The sequence below is a fragment of the Odontesthes bonariensis genome, chromosome 6, assembly GCF_027942865.1.
Source record: "Odontesthes bonariensis isolate fOdoBon6 chromosome 6, fOdoBon6.hap1, whole genome shotgun sequence".
NCBI lineage: Eukaryota > Metazoa > Chordata > Actinopteri > Atheriniformes > Atherinopsidae > Odontesthes > Odontesthes bonariensis.
Window position 1 is genome coordinate 15,674,490 of NC_134511.1, and position 19,639 is coordinate 15,694,128.

At 40.2% G+C, this 19,639-nt stretch overlaps 1 protein-coding gene across 4 annotated transcripts; it reads right to left on the reverse strand.

Moving 5' to 3' along the window:
- Window positions 1-15,528, reverse strand: plat (plasminogen activator, tissue). Of its 4 annotated transcripts, none has more exons than XM_075467574.1 (15): window positions 15,401-15,528; window positions 9,331-9,433; window positions 8,871-8,913; window positions 8,435-8,569; window positions 7,541-7,651; window positions 6,001-6,175; window positions 4,790-4,881; window positions 4,521-4,695; window positions 4,352-4,437; window positions 4,162-4,227; window positions 3,863-4,067; window positions 3,615-3,751; window positions 3,177-3,317; window positions 1,512-1,660; window positions 1-1,407 (listed from the first exon to the last, which is right to left on the reverse strand). In XM_075467574.1, exons 2-15 carry the CDS (start codon window positions 9,391-9,393, stop codon window positions 1,240-1,242), a joined length of 1,746 nt encoding a protein of 581 aa, XP_075323689.1. In that variant the 5' UTR covers window positions 9,394-9,433; window positions 15,401-15,528; the 3' UTR covers window positions 1-1,239. The 4 variants fall into 4 exon arrangements, with proteins under 4 accessions (XP_075323689.1, XP_075323687.1, XP_075323688.1 ...); XM_075467572.1 differs by having other exon boundaries at window positions 8,790-8,913; XM_075467573.1 differs by lacking the exon at window positions 15,401-15,528 and adding an exon at window positions 11,044-11,311 and having other exon boundaries at window positions 8,790-8,913.
- Window positions 15,529-19,639: the final 4,111 nt, after the last annotated feature.

Genomic DNA, 19,639 nt, shown 5'->3' on the forward strand with positions numbered 1-19,639 from the left:
TTTTTCTACAAATATTTTTATTGACAAAGGAGTATAATGCAAGATGTGGTTATAATGACATTGACAATGACAATAAATTATTAGGCTACAGTGCACACAGGATGTAAATACACATGTTAAAGTTTCTACAAAACCATGTAAAACACACATAAATATTAATTTAATACAAAAGATCTGAAACTCAAGTTTCTCTTAAGAGTCTATCACAGAACAAAGCAAGTTTAAGGAGTTCAGCTTTGCAGTCAATTAGCAATATAATATAAAAACTTCAATAAAAAACACAATAATGAGAAATTTACATGTGTATCGTACATTCTGGGATCAACCCAGGTGTCTGGTGGAGAAGTGCTCTGGTGCAAAAAACATTGAGAGCAAGCCACATTTTTACACTTCCTCTGACTAAATGTTTAAAAGGACACAGGATTCTCGAACGGAGTGAGGATCTCCTGTTTCCTGCATGTTCACCTATTGTCATCTGTTAGGAGGCAGCAAGCTAAAGGATAAAAATCTGCAAAAACAATCTGAATCTGAACCAGCAGATAATTAAAGTGGTTTGACTGTAGGTCTGGAACCCCTCGTTAGCAAATAGCATGCTTGCATTTAAGTCATTAAGCTTACATAAACTTACGTCTTGCTTCCATCTTGACCCAAACTTTTTTTTTTAAATGCCCTTTGAAGTAGTAAAAAATGTCCCAATGTAGTTTACAGTACTGTGCAAAGTAAATGCCTCTGCTGAGGGAGGATTCTCTTGGAGTAAAAGTGCTGCCGATCTAATATTTACAAGTGTAACCTCTTTGTATAAAACACCACGAAAGAGCAGAAGAAAATACTTGTATTTCCTGATGGTATTGTTAAATTAACTGCCTATGTCACTGGTTTGCTGAAGGCAAAGCTGAAAAGACAAGCCTTTGTAATCATTAAAACACTGGAAGTATCATCGGGTTCAATAGGTTACCCACAAGGAGGAAAAAAGCAGCTCTCTGTTTCTGTCTTTGTATACTGTCACGTTAAACATAGTGATTAACAGAAAACCAAGAACGCAAACTCATAACCGAGGTCTTTTCTCCCGTGTCTCTGTCCTGCTGACTTTAAACCTCCATCTGTTGGGACTTTGATCCACAGATAAACTAGCTCTCACAACAATCAGAGTGCTGCGGATTCCTCTCTTTCCTAAATGATAAGCATTGCTGTTCACCCTGTGTTCACGGGTCATCCAACAACGTTGCAGTCCTTCTGTCCTTAAACTGGGTTTGCTTTAATTTTGCTGTTGATCCAGTTGATGTAATGGGTGACACGTGTGTAGACGCCAGGCTTATCCCTCTGCCCGCACCCATCACCCCAGCTGATCACGCCCATCAGAGTCATCCTGTCATTGTTTCGACAGACGAGCGGGCCACCAGAGTCCCCCTGCAGGTGAATAATAATTACATTGAGTAAGGTCATCCCTTTTTAGTAGCAAGGAAGTTAGGTTACAAAATCTAAATCTTTTTATTATAAAATCAAACTCTTACCTTGCAGGCATCATCCAGGCCTCGGGTGTCTCCTGCACACAGCATGTTGGAGGTAACTGTGCGTCCAGACAGCACATTTGGAACACAGCGCTCTTTGGGCCACAGGCGGACGTATCCTCTTTTGACACGCTCAGAGTACTCTGCAGAAACTGTGGAGAGAGTTATAAATTCAGCCTCCCAAAGATTTGTGTGAAAATATGCAAACAGCGCCCTCTTCTGGCCTGTTAACTAAGGGTCACCTTGTGAACTAGTTATGCCCCTTTTCCACCGAACATTTTTGTACCAACACAGCTCTACACGGTCCCACTCTACCCTGGTTGGGAGCTTTTCCACCGCGGGTTGAAGGTGGGACCCGTTACAATTTTGAGCCCCGGCAAGTACCTGCTTCAGAGGTGGGTCTAGTAGGTACTTGTCGATGCTAAAACGTCACATGATCAGTGCTGTCCACTGATTGGTCAGGTGAAATTACGTCATACACGCAACGAAGCTCGGGGAGCTTTATGTATGAAACACCCGCCATGTATGAAAACACAACTGCGAGAGAACCAGAGAATAAACAGAATTGTGAAGATGGAAGACCAGAGAAAGAAAGCCAACCCAGTGAGCGAGGTGCAGACCTTTCTGTGTGTGGTGGCTGAGGACCGCGTGCAGAAGGAACTGGATGGAGCGACATGAAATTAGAAGGTGTTCCAGGATATAACCAAGCTGATGGCTAGCCATGCTATCACCGGAATTCTCAGCAGTGCCGAGACAAGCTGAAGAGCTATTACCGGCAGGTAAAGGACCACAACAGCCGGAGTGGGTCAAACCGAAAGACATGGAAGTGGTTCGACCAAATGGACGGCATTTACGGTCACCGCCCGGCGAACGGCATGGATACGGCGACGTCTTTGTTGGAGGCGATGAAAAATGGTAAGTTGTTCTTATCCCATTGGTGCAACGCATATGTCTTAACAAATGCATGTTTTATATCGTAACAAATACATGTTCAGTCTTTAACTTGTGTAAAAAGTTACACAGACGTCTCATAAGTTGTTCTGAGTGAGCTAGCAAACAACGCTGTTTTGGAAGGCTAGCACAGTGTCTCACCTATGCGGTTACGTGTATGCGTTTCGTATGTTCACACTTTTTATTTTTTTTCACTCAAGACTCGGTTTGTGCAACCGATGAGTGTTCGGTTGCTGAGGTCAGCGAAGATCCTCCAATCCTGCAGGCTTCAGAACCGACAATGGCATCGCAATCTGCAGCTAAGGCAACAGCTGCTATCTGCATTCCAGCGGCACCAACACTGGCGTCACCGCCTGTATCTGAGACAACTCCTGCTGTTTACTTTTGTGCTGTCTTTTTTAATAAAGAGCTTGGTTTAACTAAACAATATGGATTGTCAACTGCATTACACATTACACTCGATCTTGTGTTTACTTTTGACTAACCGCGGCGTGACACTTTGTAGTCACCTGAAACCGACGTCACGTTAGTGGTGAACGGGCCGACTCCGCCCACTTCCAGGCCACAGTTTGGGTGGAAAAGAAAATGTAACTGGTGCCGTGTCGTGTAGTGTAGTGTTGGGCTATATCGAACCGAGTAGAGTAGGGCTAGCTTGGCGGTGGAAAAGGGGCATTATTGAATGTGCAGAACTCATAATAAAGGGCCATTTTTGCTTACACTCTGCGTCCCTTCCATAACCTGAGATCTCACACTCAGTCCAGTCAGGTAGCATCAGCCCACGTTCGGGCAGACACGCTGGAAGAACTTCTGGAGAGTTTACAGCACACATGCCAATGTCCGTCTTCAGCTTCAAAATAGCTGCAAGTGGAAAGTGACCAGAGGAAAGTCAGGGTAATACACTGGGAAGATGTGGGTTGAAGACTGAGGGATGATTTAATGATTGAAAAAGCCTTTCCTGCCCACTTTGGCTTTCCATATCATCACTGCTCAGGAAAAACATGCTGGGAGAAGTTTCTCTTTGTGTTTTCATTGTTAACTTTAAACCATCTGCCTCATTAAGTTGCTAGGTGTTTTAACAATATGTTCTATACGTGTATATAAAGAATGCCAAAAAGTTGACAGATAAAAGAAAAGATGATTAAAATGCCTCCTTACCAATGTCATTGTCAAATGTTTCATTGTCGAACTTCTCATGGATCCAGTACTTCTCAACCTGGAAAATCTGCTCGCTGCTAGAGTTTCTCTTCCGAAATGTTCTTCCCAAAATCACCTGCAATTTTTCTGGTTTATCACTGAAAATAAAAGGGAATACATTTAATAAGTTTTACCATATATATGATGATCTTTTTTTGAAATCTTATTTTATTTTAAATGTATGTGTGAGAGATGAGATTATTTCATACTTGATTTCAAAGCAGTGTGCAGCAGACAAGACCCAACAGGAGTCAATGAGCACTCCTCCGCAGCGATGGAAGTACTTTCTGTGACGGCCCTGGTAAACATTAATGGCGGCTTGCCACGGCTGCTCGGTGATGTCACTCTCCCTGCCTCCAAATATGCGGAATGACGGGCGACTCAGAGAGTTGTCAAACCGCTGGCCACATGTTGCTACAGAAGGGGCAGATTGTGGGATTGTTAAAAAATTAGTACTCACCAGATCTGTTGATTAATAGACTTGTGGGGATTTCCATAGATGTCTTACCTCTGTTGTTGTTGTTTGTGGTGGGAGCACGAGGACCAAGAGTGGTGATGACAGATGGACGTCTTGCTAAAAAATGGGAAAGCAGCCTTAGTCTCATATCACACTAATTTATGCCTATTCACAGCAGAAAACTAATCCCATTGTTCTTGATCATCGCACTTAACGTAGCCATGAAAATGACAGAACTCACAGCATTTGGGTATGTCACACAGCTCCCATGTCAGCATCATGTTGTTGTAGGTGTGACACCATGGACCTGCATCACCGTCTGGATTCCTGTTGGATGAAGAATTACCTGAGTTGTAATAATCTTTCGGAACACTAAAGAGTTTTTGCATGTACAATATGCGCTGGTGTACCTGCAGAAATTGTGGTTGCTCAGCCCCAGCTCCAAGGCATCAGATCTCCAAGCACTGTTACGCTTGCGCTTGACAGCAGGAGAATCCCACGGGAGACAGCGGGAACCACTCTTAGTGACAGATGCTGTGCCTCTGTATGACTTACCAGAGCCCAGCACACACCCTCTGTTCTTGTCTGTGGAAAAACACACACACCAACAGAAGTGTGTAAGCGTTTAATTGACAGTATTTCAGCTTTGTGTATATGAGGCGTTTTGGTAACTCTTTACCTTCAGAACATTTGGGCAAGGGACAGAATTCCCAAGCAATCTGAGAGCCTTTATAGATGTAACACCATGGGGAGCTATCCTGGTCAGGGTTCCTGAGGAGTATAGGAAGAAGCAAGGATGGTAAATAAACATGTTCATGAAAAAAAACATAATTCTAAAAAATGTATTAATTAATAAAAATTTTAAAAATCCTTCTCTCTGTGAGCTTTAACAAAATATGACTTCGGGGAACATTTCATGACTTTAATGGGTAGCCTGTTCAGTCGGATGGCGATTGAAAGGGTTTGACAGCCCTTTCAGTTTTTCTGTATTTAGCATGAGAACCTTGTCCTCTCTATGTAACATATAGGTGGCAGTATTATGGTTTGGGTCAGTTCTGCTGCAGCTGAGTATGGATGGCTTGCTGTGGGACAATGAATTTTGAATTAAACCAGTAAATTCTAAAACAAAAATAGGACATTTTTTACCATAAACTGAATAAGTTCCATGGAAATACTGTGGAAGGACCTGAGGTGAGCATTTCATGTGGGGAATCTCCCCAGCATCCCACTGTTGGAAGCTGCTCTGTACGGAGGAATTTCAGTCAATTCCTCCGAGCTGATGTAAAGGATTAGTCAGCCTTTACCAGAAAACGCTGAGTTGATGTCATTGCTCCCAAGAGACTTAAACCAGGTAATGAAATCAGATGCTCATATAATTTTGTCTCCCAAAAACAATCATTGTCATTAGATCTAGATCTGACTAATCTTAGATAGAAGATATTTTTCTTTCATTTGTTTTTCTGAGCTCTAGTGACTCTGGTGTCACAGTCACACACAAATTAAAACACTTAAAGCACCAATGTAGCAAAGATAAGACAGTAAATGTGGAGAAAAAGAGAAACATGGGAACCGTTTGGCATCTTAATTACATTCTACAAAGAGTTTATTATCTGGTTGTGTCTTTTGAGTGAAAACTATGGCAAACTGATGTTTTTTAGACGGTTTCACTGAATTATTTGGAGACACTTCCAGCATCACAAGCACAAATAATATCAGTCAATGAATTAAATCAAATTTCATTAAAAGGGGCTAAATGAACCATTCCTGTAGGACTTTTTAGGATTTTTTTTTAATTAACAATAAGATCCAACTCTTGGTTTTATTTGCTGGAGTACAGTACATTAAAAATCCCAGATTTTCTTCTCCCCACAAATGTACTAATACACACACCTGCAGAAGTTATGATTGCCCAGTCCAAGGCTGCTGGCATCAATTTTTCTAGCTGTGAACTTCTTTCCTCTCAGAGACGTAGAGTTCCAGTTGATGCATTCTGCTCCTGACTGGCTGATACTCCGTGTGCCACGGTAGCCTTCACCACGTCCCACAACACACTTGTCATTGGTGTCTGTGGGAGAAAGACAGACGGAAAACACAGATATAGTCACTGAGTTATATGTGAGACTCATATCACCATAATAACTCATGTAATTAATTCATTCTGACACAGTAAAGTCTAGTTATTGGATCTGGAAAAACCTTTCACGACCAAGGACAAATGATTAAAAAACTTTTTTTTCTTATGTAACATATATAAATGGTCAACTTGGGTTTAGTGGTTTCAAATAATGACCAAACATAAACTATTGCCATATTAACTCTATTGCTAAAATCTCTTGACTGTGACGACCAAGTTCTGGATAATTGTCCCAGGGTGGGGTGCTAAAACCACAGAAACAAAAACATTCATATCCTTCAATGTTTTTCCATCGTTAATGACTTTCTCTGTAAGCCACAGGCCCATGACACCAACTATGGAGTCACACAGTGAGACTGTGACCTTATCAAGTGTCACTAACAGGTTTTAATCACCGCTGTGTCACAGGCCACAAGTTTATGGACATGGCTGAGTTAACTTCTGCTTTTAAGTAAATGAAAAAAAAACATGTAACGATCAGACAAAGTAGAACAGCTGGTTGAACCTGTTGCAGCATAAGAAGACAAGCTAAGAGAAGCTAGTTTTCAGCTTATCCACTGTTAAAGTAACTCTAGAGAAGTTTGTGAACCTTAAAACTATGTGCTCCTGACTCATTATGCAGTACAATGACTTTTGCTATGCACATTCCCAGGCCTGAAAGCAGCTGAGATACCAGTGTTCACAACTTTGGTTTCCAGCCCCGCACCAAACTGTTTTACTTTATGGTCACTTGACATTTTTTGTGGGCTTTTGATGTGACAACAAATCCATCTTTATGGTCTTACATGTGCAGGACTCACACAAAGATCTGCTTTTAGGACAGTGGCGTTACATCCCAGAACTTTAGGGGAAGCCGACCAAATAGCCAAAAAAAATGCCAAATTCTCTCATGTTACTTGCACATTTGCCGCTTTTCTCTCACTGCGAACTGAATGTTGATCATGTTTGAACAAAGTAAGCTTTTGGAAACATCTTTTGAAGATGTAAAAAAAATATGATTATATTCATTACAAGAGGAGAAAAACAGCTCACATGTACAGTGAAGTAGAGATAAAACAAAAAGGGATTAACTGAAGGATATCAGTCATGATAGAAATTGTTGGATAAACAGATAAACAGGGAGTTAACTGCGTGTTAACAATTACTGGGTTGAGATGTTCCAAGTGAGCTAAGCGGTCAGACTGTGACCAGCTCTGCAGGAAAAGGAGACCAGATTTCAAGGACTTGAATTAAATCATCCGAGTAAGGCAGTGATTTCAATGAAAAAATTTTCAAAAAGTAAGTGCGAGTACTCACTGATCTCACACTGAGCCCCACTGAAGCCCGGGGGACACTGGCAAATGTAGTCTGACGTGTACACGGCCTCCTTACAGGTTCCTCCATTGTAACACTGAGACACGTAGCAGTCTGGAAAAGGCAGACAGAGAGCCGGTTTAGTCAGTCACACATCATCCAGTTCTTTGGGGCGGCCGCAGTTTAAGCAATCAGAACATGAATGATTGAACATGACTGGTTACAATGAGAAATGTTGCTTTGCACAATATGTAAAAGCATGTGTGGAGGGGCTCATTCTGTCTCTCTTGTCACTTAAAACAAACATCAGCATACTGTAGCTTCTCTTTTAAGAAATGATGCCAAAGATTTCTTCATGGAGCAGAACTGGTTTTATGCATCCACCAGTCCAGGTTTTCATTTGTTATGTCAATATTTCCAAAAGTCTAGTGCTCAGAATAACAGCAACCCCCTCTCTCTCTGAGTTCACGGCAGTTTAGCTGGCTGAAAATGTGGTTATAATTTGTCTGAGGGAGGGGTAATTATGCTTCAAAGAATTCGTCAGATGGGATGAAAGTGCGCACAATGGCTGGTCTGGCAAGAGTATTTCAAATAATCTAAGACTAAATTACATCCCCTCAAAAAACGATGAGACCCAAAAGCTGTTCGTTTTGGATCCCCTGAAATGACAGGGATCTGGTCACATGACTGGGGCAAGCCAACAAAAAAATAATAATCTTAGATTGTAACAGCAAATTATAGGTTTATACAGAGAGGTGAGTGAGGGCAGACAGGCAGACTGACACAGAAATGATCAAAAAGACAATAATGTTGTACTCATTGCAAAGAAAAAGTAGGCCAAAGGAAGTTAGTCAGACGGTCTGCTTGTTTGTGTAAACGGATCTATGTCCCACTCACTGATGACGGGCACAACATGACAAAGCTCTCGTCCTTTTAATGCACAACGGCAATACTCCACACGCTGTCCCTTCCATCGCAGCCAAGTGTCCCCAATACTACGCACTGCTGAGGTCTCACTATCCACACATAGCACTGAGGAAACAGACACACATATACGCACACACACAAACAATAAGTTAACAGCCAAATCAAACAGGACAACAGAGAAATCAAAACTGGTTCATGCAAACATGAACATACAAAAACTAGAAGCAGAACAAACACATGATTGACAGGAAAGAATAAGAAGACAATGAATGATGATGATGATGGTGTTGGTAGAAAAGACAAACAGAAGTGTAATGAAGCTCACAGGAGGTGTCATAGGAAGGTGAAGACTTCTCCACATGAATAATCAAAAGGGTCCGTCTAGCTGGCTGCCTGTCAGGCTCACCTCTGTAAAAACGAGTCCCTCGCTTAGTGCGACGCAGCTCCACCTGCAACGCAAAGCAGCAGTTAAACACAGAGCAGCAGTGCGTGGACGCTGGTGGCTTGGCACTGCTTTCCAACCCAGCCAGCCAGTTTCTTTATGGCGCTGAAAAAATAAACATCCTTCACATACAGATAGTTTTAGTTCAGAGTACGCTGCAGGACATCAGTAAGCTTACGAGCTATACATATATATATATATATAAATATATATCTATATGTTCAAACCTGTCAGTGTTTACAAGTGCATCACCATGAAACAAAGGCCCTAATGCAAAAACGATAAAAAGGCTAAACATGTCTTTAGATGGGTTGCAAACCATATAAAACTAAATGGATTTAGGAAAAGTTTTTGTTAAGTTTGCAGGATTTGTTGCAGACGTAAGGTTCAGTAACAGCTTATGGTACAGTCCTTCAATACTTACTTTGTCCGCTAGGCAGCAGCAGAGAGCAGCAAGGAGAACTATTAGTTCAAAGGAACTTGTCATGGCTGTTCCTAGAGGTCTTCAATCCAAGTGGTCTTCAATGCTGAAAAGTGGAATGCAAACACATATTAGATACAGCTGGCAGACAATGTGTCAAGCAAATGTATGTTTTTTGTTTCTGTTTTTCTTTTGTTTTAACACATCTGAGCACTATCATTGTCTTTGTTCAACATATTTTGCACTTTAGTACGGATTGTTTTTGTTATTCTTACCATGTTGGCATTGTGGTTGTAATTTTGGTAATTGTTATACCTTATTTCTGCAATTTTTCAGGAAAGCATATTGCAAGATTAACTGGACACACAATCAAAATTAAGGTCCTGTTGCTGTGCAAAAATCCTGTTTGTCTGCATGAAATTCTGTCAAACTAAGGTGAGTGACTCACGCAGGCAGAGGGCATTCATCTTTGTAAAGTTTGTCAAATAAAACTTTAGTCATCCTGTAGATATGTCATCAATAGTGAGACAATAAGGAAATGAGAAATGCAGGAACTTTGTTCTCTGTTCCACTTCCTTCCTCCATCTGTACAGTATGCCTGCTACAGAGGGAGACTACTGTAGAGGAAAGACTAGTACACTAATGGTGGGGTACTTGTGGAAACCTGGAGGTCATTTCTAGTTTCTTTAAGTTGAACGGACCTTTCTAACCAAACAGGAATTGTGCAGCATTGTTTGAGTAAAGTTTTCTGCCCACCTTAAATTAATTTCCATCATTTGTTTACATTCCATCTAACAACCCCCGCCTACAGTTTGTTTACATTCGACATCATAGTCCATCAGTTTCTTTTCCAACATAGATAAACAGGACCTACATTATCTTCTCTTTCTTCCACAAAATAGTCAGACTACTACATTGGACAACACAATCTGGACAACCCCGTAGCAACGAAAGGCTGCACTTATAGAGGAAAACTTTTATCTTGGTGGTTTCCTGCTCCAGCAGAGCAAACAATATATGTGACAATACAGTAAGTCAGGACTTCAAAGATAAAAGTTCAAAGAAACAGAAGGGAATTACTAAACTTTTATTTCCCTCTGAAGAATTTGAATAGGATGTTCGATTTCACACTCGTTTCTGGTGCTAGAAAAGATTCTTGTTGTGCAGCAAAGAGGAAGAGAGTACCGTCTGCTCCTCAATTAAGTGAGTAAACATGAGTCACAAGAGAAGGAGGAGATGAGTAGAGGAAGGAGTAGAAAGAAAAATGGGAGAGCTGCACACAAATTTGAGCTCGGAAGCAAAACTTATCGCTATATAAAGAATGTCATGATTGTTTAAGAAAATAACAGAGAGGAGCTTCTTCCTCAAACTTGTGCAAGACTATGACACACAGCAATAACCATCTGGATTTGTGCCAGTTTTGTCCTTTCCTCTATGTTGCCGGGTTCTCCACTGACTCACCTTCTGTGGTTGGCTGAGCTCATTAAACACAGCATTGTGTTTTTTTTTAACATATCAGTGAGGTAAAAAGAAAAAAAAACACGCTACAACGGCAACTGCACACCCAAACACACACAGACACAAAGTGCTCAGGAACGTGGAGCTAATCCAACACCCCAACCCTCAAAGATTTACTATCAGTTCTACCCATTGTTCATCAGAACAAACGCTCCCACTCAGGATTTGACTTATAAAACCACAAAGTCACGCACTCACCATGAAGAGGACAGGTCCCTTATAAATGTGTCCCTGCCTCAAACAAAATGAAAGAACCACTACCCTCTGCTTTCAGCCCCCAACAGAGCCTCCCTGGCAGGGTGACAACAACACCAGTTTCCTTTTTGTTTCCTTTGTGCAGCTGTTCAGCTCCGTTCAGTCACCCCTCTCTCCAGCCCTGTCAGCTAAAAACATGTGTTTCCTGCTGAAATGCTGCCAGTCCAGGCCCCATGCATTTCGGAAACGTGCATACATATCAACACATGCACGCACAAAAGCGCACGCACTCTGTACACATCAGACGTAAACACATGTGTGACCCACCCAAGGGGCCCAGTTTGGGTGTCATAAACACCACTCTTATACAACCAGCCTGAGTTTCAGCCATTTTTGCAGTCTGTTTTAAAACCTTAAATGCAAATCTGAATTCCTTGGTCGCAAATTTCAAACTTCTACATGTGATCAGCTGTTAAAATTTGTATTGGCGGAGAAGTAACCAAATCATCAGGAATGCGAGGTTTTAGATGGAACTGGCAGCAATGTTGGTCTTACAAGAACTTCATAAGCTGTAAAGATCAGGAACGTTCTAATAAAATGAAGCAATAAATAGTTACCCTTTTTATCCATTGTTTCTGACATTTAAGGACCATAAAACTTCAGTGTGTACACACTGCTTGGATCTCAACCACAACACACATGAAAGTTAATTCTGGTAATTAGGACCAGAGAAGACGATGACCAGACACGGAGGTCAATTCACAAACAAGTCCCTCTCAGAAAATGATCAGCAGTTATAGGGTTAAAGCATTTCTCTGTTACAACCAGTCTGTTAACTGCTGAAACGTGTACAACAAATTATGCAGCCCGAGGAGACTGTGATTCCCCTTGTTAGTAGGTCAAATTTAAAAAGAAGAAATGGAAACATCTTTGAAGAAGTAGAAGCCAGACTCTGAGTCATAGTAGTGGGTTTCAGTTGCCGCAGTTTGGCTTGGTAAACACATGCGACAGATGGTAAGAAACATATACAAAAACCCTCTCTCGCGCAGCAGTTATGTCCAAAAGTGGAAGTGTGACTGGTTGAGTTGCATTTCTGTGTTTTTAACTAAATTTATCCTCAGCGATGACCACAGTCTTTGGCATCTCAGAAAGGAGCTTACCAGACAAATAATGCAGATGTGTAATGATGACGGTGTGCTAGTGAAGGTTGGATGTGAGACATTCTTGTATTCCTGCAACAAGACCAAAATGCCAACGTGATAATGGTGCAGGAGCTTAGTTGCACCTGGCTGCAAAGTCCAAATTATAGTTTGTGGTGCACTTTAAAGCTTCTCTGAGGTTCCTCTTCCTACAAAGTCAGAACTGATAATCAAAGATACTAAACTGCTAAACTGTGTTCATGTCTTAATTCTGGTAGTTTACCAGAATTGATTTCTATTTGATAATGTTCAAATTTAAACATAATTTTCCCCATGTTGTACGTAGCAGCAGCCTCTCTTTTCATCCTTTTTCTGAGACTCTCTTGTTTAGCTCCTGTATGTTTGAGGTCTACCTTTGAAAAAAACATAGTCTAGCTCTGGTTGGTCAGCTGGCACAAGCAAAAACAGTTGCATCATTTATTGATTTTTAAAAAGAGGCTAATTCTTGCTTTCTCTGTTCACCTGCACAGATTGATTGGGCTTTTGTGCATGTGTTACATCCATACTACAATTTAGCTACGTGTCTCATGTATGTTGGGAAGAAAATATTGTGCAAGAAAAAAAAATGACTTCATCTTAGGCGTACTCTTTCATTTATGATTATCTGGATAGTGGCAAATTTCCTCACACAGCCTCTCCTCCAGACAGGCTACACTCACTCATAGAAGAGGAGCTGCTTCCATTATTTCACATTTCTGTTTTGCTGGTTCGTGTTCAGTGCATACTTACACTGCTTTAAGTCTGCAAAAAACACAAATGTTGCCTTTAACATTCATAAATAAGTCTACAAGGATCCTATCCAATTAAGGCTGATGATGTCATGCGCACCCATGAGGACTCTTGCAAGTATTTCTATGTGTTAAGCTTGAATCGGAAGTTCCCTCTTGTAGCCGCCAACGAAAAAAATGGAGAACTTTGGGCATGTTTGTGATGCTGTAAAGTTTGAGTCACCAAAAGTGGCTGAGGCAAGACAATATAAGTGAAAATATCAAACTGTAAAGCAGCTGCTCTGACTCTGTTAAGGCCTGCGAAACCAGCCAAAAGGCAGGTATTATGCAAATTTGTTACACAGTAGCAAAGACAAAAAACAGAAAATGCCAGGAATGCCAAGAAGGCAGATTAGAGGCCATGTATTTAGCAGAGCTTTTAAATTTAGAAAAATGTTGTTACATGGCAGATTATACACTAAAGGAAAGAGGGAAACAAACAAAAGATTGCTCAGGAGTGCTCATAGTGCGAGGACTGCATGCACTGATACCCAGCAGAGAAAACACCTATATTACAGACCCATTCTCTTTGGAACTGAAGTCAGATTTAATAACAGTATTTCATACATATCTCAGCCCTTGTGGAAGTGTTAACACTATTTAAATGTTTAAAGTGGTTTGAATAAGAACAAAAACTGAACATTAAACTGTTTTGAACTGATTTGACTTTCTGCTTACCCGAAAAGCTTTACAATATCTTCAAAAGGTGCTGTTTTATAACTGAAGTTTCTTGCATGAGTACATGCTGTTAATGAGTCATTACATATGATGTCTTGCCATGTAAGCTTCTTAGAAGGCATTGTGCATTCTTTTCTAGGGGGTTTTCAGCAAGCCTTCAGTGAACCAGCTGTGATCTGGTTTCTGTAAAGTTTCACAGAACAGAGAGCTGCATTGTTACCTTCCAGCCTCCCTGTGTGCAGTGGGATCCTATGAACTCCTTATCAGAAAGAAACACACATCCATAAACCCAAGAGACTCAGATATAAGGAGCAGGTGATAGACATTTAGTGGATGAATAGGGGAATGGCATGAAAGGATGGATAAATCAGACAGAAAGGGGAGAGGGGCATGTAAAGAGGGAGGAAGAAGAGGAGATCAAATCCCAGAGGTCAGCAAAATGAGAATGAGTAGCCCTGAGTCATACCAGCTTCCAGGACTTTAGAGACAGATGGAAGGCATTGAAGTGATTTATAGGCAGTATCACTGCCATTAGATGAACACGCAAAAATGTAAAGATGTGAAAGAAGGTTTTTGCTCAGAAATGAGAAGCCTGGCATGGCCAAAAGAGGATGAAGATTCAATGTGATCTTTTTAATTTCTCCAACAAACTGATCCAGCTCTGAAAACTTAAAGTTTTAAGACCCAGCCTACGAAGCCTTTGAGTCAAACATCAGTGTGAAGCACAAACCCTGCTGAGCCTGGAATGCAGATAATGGATACAAACTCAACTTTCTCTCAAAATGCAACAGTTAAGAGTAACAGTGATGAAGAATCTCAGCACGGGAAAGACGCAAGTAAGAGGACAGATTGTTGACAAAGTGTTGGCTCACCCATCTCATTATCCTGATAAGAGTCTACTTGTCAGGGATACGGTTTGTGTATCTTGGCTCAAAGTGGTTCACAGACGCACTCCCACTGAGTTTTTAGTAAAATACTCACTGTTCTTTTAGTACTTAATAAGGCAGCTACAAAATTCTAAGAGGTTTATTCACACTGTTTAGAGTGCACAGGGATAAAAAGTCAGCATCTGTGTGTGAATTTCACTCTGACCAGTTTTAGCAGGTGGAGTTGGATTCAAAGAGAGCTGCTGTGTTATTCGGGATGCCAGCTCAGTGAGCAAACACAATGTAATTTAGAGTTTCAACAGTTTTGACTACACACAACTTCTGTGACTACATTATTTGAAAGATTAAGCTGATTAATAATTGCAACAGTCCAAAAAAAATGCAGTCAGACTTCATGAGAAACGTATCAAGGAGTTTAAGATTAGGAATAAACGATTACTTTTAATTACTATATTTGCTTATCCTTGTGTGCACGACTAAGATGAAAGAGAAAGCTTCAGATCATATCTTATAGGGAGAGATACAGAACTATTACCAAGTAACATTGTAGCTGTTAAAACGTTCTCTTTGATTTTGGACTTTGCGTCAAAACTGGACGTGACATTTAAATCCAATTTAATCTAACTCATCCTCCTTTACACATCAAATATGCAACATGTAACAATACAAGCACAGTTAATTGAGACTGCTAATAACCATTTTATAACTGTGCTACAATAAGATCGAAGCACAGCAAGCAGCTGCTGTTAGGAGGGAACAGTGCAGTGCATCGATCTGCATCGCGAGAAAATTCGATTATAAAATTGAAAAAAACTGAAAATGTTCTTACCAAATATTTTCAAACAGTCACTTGTCAGTGTGGATGCAGTAGTAGTTGCGTTGTCCGGGTCTTTATGGTTTGCCGCTCGGACTGAGCAGTCCCAGCTTTTATCGGCGCGCTCCGGTCCCACCGGAGCCTGCAGAGGAAGGGCTGATTGTGTGACCTCACCGTGGGAGCGTGGCTTACCGGGCCGGATGACGATGGAGTCTGCTGGGCGGGACCGTCACATGCGTTGGTTTACGCTTCAGGTTAAAATAAATTAATTCTTTGGAATCAAATTTGAAAAAAAATCATATTATTCCCACATCCCTGTCTGCGACACCAGTGAACACGTTCAGGACAAAGGTGCTCCTTAGGAATTTATATTGCCTAATCACAGACTATGGTGAACAATCAATGAATTCCACATAGAAAATAATCCCTAAAATTCCTCAAAACACAATCTGGGACAGTTTTCTGACACAGGACCAACTAACTTACAACGATGATAGAAAAAGACAGAGCAAAAAGAGTGGTTATGAGACACTGAAAAGTAGAGATGAAAGGATTTTTAAAAAAATATTTATTTGTTTGTACACAAAAAAAAATTAGCAACAGCTTTTTGACTGCAAATGATCTGTGTGGATTTTGTGGATGTTCTGTACAAATTTCAACCCCATCCATTGAAAAATTTAAACGAAGCTTGGAAATGATAACATAAAGTAAGAAATTAACTTCTGAGAGCTGAACCTCAAACATCTGGGGCGAAGTCTCAAAATGAATGCTTTTAATAAAATCCATTGTGGGAAGGGGGGTTTTAATGTGCTGACATGGAGTGTCTCAAATACAACTTTTGCCTCTGATCTTTACTGGTTATGAAGCTCTTGTAGGTCCATCATTGCTACCATTTGCATAAGATACAACCAATCTTTGTTAAAACAAGTCAGGTTTAGAGCTGTCATTATGACCAGTGTTGAATGAGACAAATATTGGTATGATATTTAGGAACTCTGACATTCTGTGATGGGTTATGATCTCTGATTCTTTTTATGGTCTTAAAGCTGGCTCCAGGACTCATTTGCTACAACCACAAGCCATCTTTATTAAACCCATCCCTTCCTCAGGAAATCAGTCACTTAGCCTCAAGAATAGCTCCATCTTTACATAGAACCACTATGAAAGATTCATACTCTTTGTATTTGCTGACTATTAAACTCACGTGATATCACTTAGAATACAGCACTTTGGGATGTAATGTTAGCAGGGCGTCAGTCCAATTTCTCTTTGTTTCATTACTCTTAATTGTTGTTTGGAGAAGAGCACAAAAAAACCCAGAATGATGCTTTTAAAAAAACGTAATCTATCACAGATGTTATATCTTCCCATCAGCTTAATTAGTTGTGACTTATAACATTACAGGGGATTCATGACATATGTGGATACAGAAAAATTTAACATTTTAAATGTTTTGCTTCATGAGTGCGTGAGTGTCTTTATAATTCCTTCATTCTAGAAGTATCTGAATCCAAAATAATCATGTTATGTCACATCTGTGTACCAGAGTCTGTCTCTTTGAGGCCTGAACAGAGACCATTAAAGTCTACAAGAAGAATATTTGCTACCCTGATGCTGGTGAGAAAGCAGTATTGAAGCCTCAAATTGGTATTTAATGGTGTTAAACAACAAACAACACAACATGTTAATGAGCTTTGTGGCGTTCAAGAGGAAATACTTGCCCCATTCTTTGGGCAGAGTCAGGCTAGCATCTTTTTATAGCTTCACACAAATCTACAAACTAAGTAAGCACATAAGCATATATGGGAAACATTTGTTTCAGTGGGATTAGTAAGAAACATCATTCCCACTATATACATTTTGCACTTTTTGTCATAGAAACAGTTCTGACACCTTTCACTTTTAGTATGGTTGTTTCACAGCCTTAGAAATAATCTACGTTTTATTGCAATAGAAGGATTCATATTCACTGAATTGAAGGAATGTTCAGAGCTAGAATGTGACTGAACTCCATCAGTAGCAGAAACAACACAATTCTTCAAATTAAATTTTCTCTATAACCTGCTGCAGCACACACAACTTTCACTCCAGCTGTCCTTTATCTCTATACATAACTCTCTAAGAGTTTATATTTTCACAGACGCATCTGTCTGTGTCGCTCTTAACCTCCCCAGAAAGCCAATTTTTCAACATAGACATAAAGACGTGTGGTCCTCCAAAATGCTAACAACACATAGGCTCCTGTGATGATGCTACATGTTAATCAAATGCTGATTGTTGATAGTTAGCTTGAGCTGGTTAGAGCTGGGAGGGGCTGACAGCAACCGTTTTTACTACCAAGAGGATGAAAGTGCTTAAAACCATAAATAGTTCAGTGAAAAACACAGACAACACATGCACTAGACAATGTTCATTATCTTAACACTTAAATTCACTTCATCACAAAGCAAATATTTGACCACTTTCACGTCTGTCTTTTCTACAGCAAAGCGAAGCCAAAGGTACCAACAACAGCAACAACACAAATAAGTGGAGCACACCGCTCATTCATGAAACTACCTGAAAGTGACACAAAACGCTAAGTAGATAGACCCACCAACATGGAGTGTATTGAGATGTATGTTCAGCAGCTTCACTAATGTCAACAGCCACAATTTGTCCAGGAGTCTACTTATTTTAGACATTACTTAAAAGTTAGCATTAGTGAAACTTTAGCATCAGAAAAGTAAGAGCAGTTCTTTGGACAACTTAAAAAGTTTGAAACACACGATGCTCTTAAAAAGACGATCTAATAAATAGACTAAAATTTGAAAAAAGATGTCAATATTTGTGTCTATATGTCTATTTGTCAATATTTGACTAAATGTTAGCTAACAACAACATCAACTCAACTGTAGAACTGTACTGGTAACAGTTAGCTGTTGAAAGCCAAACTGAGACTTGTGGCAGAATTCAAAAGCAACTGAGACCCATGGAAGATAAACACTAGTGGTATAATATGTAATTGAGGACAACATTTCAACCATCTCCGTCATCTAGGTTTGCATGAGTAAACAATAAAGCTAAACAGTCAACAAAGGTCTGTCGTTTCAAGTTCCATTTAAGAACTCTGTTGAGCTCTATAATGGAAAAGATTTAGAGCGGCATCTTATTTTGTTTACGTACACAGAAAGGACTTCTGCATTACAAACATTTCTAGTCTCTGATAACATGAGACTCACATCCCCCCCAGTTTACGTCAGAAAAACATTGGGCACATTTCAGCATGCTTTCAGCTAGATTTTTATTTAGATATTCAATTCCAAGAAAAGCAGGTGACGAAAGACGAAAACCATCACTGTGATAGTGATGGAAAGTCTGAAGTGCAGCTTTTCCAAAGACAACATCCGTTGGCTCAACAATGACGCAGCAAAATTACAGACCATTACGTTTTGAAATTGATACTTGAATTAAGGTGACACCAAATATTTGAGACCATCTTTCAGGGCTTCCTCAAAGTTGTTGCTGTTCATCTTTCATAAGAATGGCAATCTTTTTAGGAAAAAAATGATTTTTATGGGGTGTTTTTACTGGGAAAATTAAAACATCCATGACAAATCTGTCCAGGAAAGATATTTTTTAAAAAAAGAGAACCACTGCAACTAAAATGGTGTAATTCAAGATGAAGATGAGTTGTCAGGTCATGAAAGCTGACTGAGAGATTCATCACCCCAAAATAACGGATGTATTCATAACTTTAAGAACCAGACTCACAGAAGAGGAACAAAACTTTATCCTCAGTGATGATGCCTTTCTTTTTTCACCTTTTCTCCTTTCCTCAGATCCATGCTTTGGTCCTTCTGAGTCACAGTGAAGGACTTGTAGATGCTCCCGAGGCACTTATTATATAGCAATGCTACTACAGAATTGAAAGATAACTACCTTACTGATGCGTTATTTTCAGTTCATTATTAAAACCTCACTCCTGTCATTAGACTTTTCACCCCCACCCACCCCCCTTAATGGTATAACACTTCCCAACTTTTTCCTTTAAAAACTACACTTCCTTTCATTTTTGAGCTGTCCATACAAACTGAAGGCTCTAGTCGTGCAAATAAAAAGGCCTCTCAGAATCGTGAGTTTCCAGCCATCTTGCTGGAGTTCCCCCCCTCCCCCGCTGATTATTGTTTTCTAAAGCAATACAATAAGACGGCATGCGTCCCGTAGACTACACTTGTGTGAGGAGAGGACTCTGACTCCGTGTGGGCGGGACCG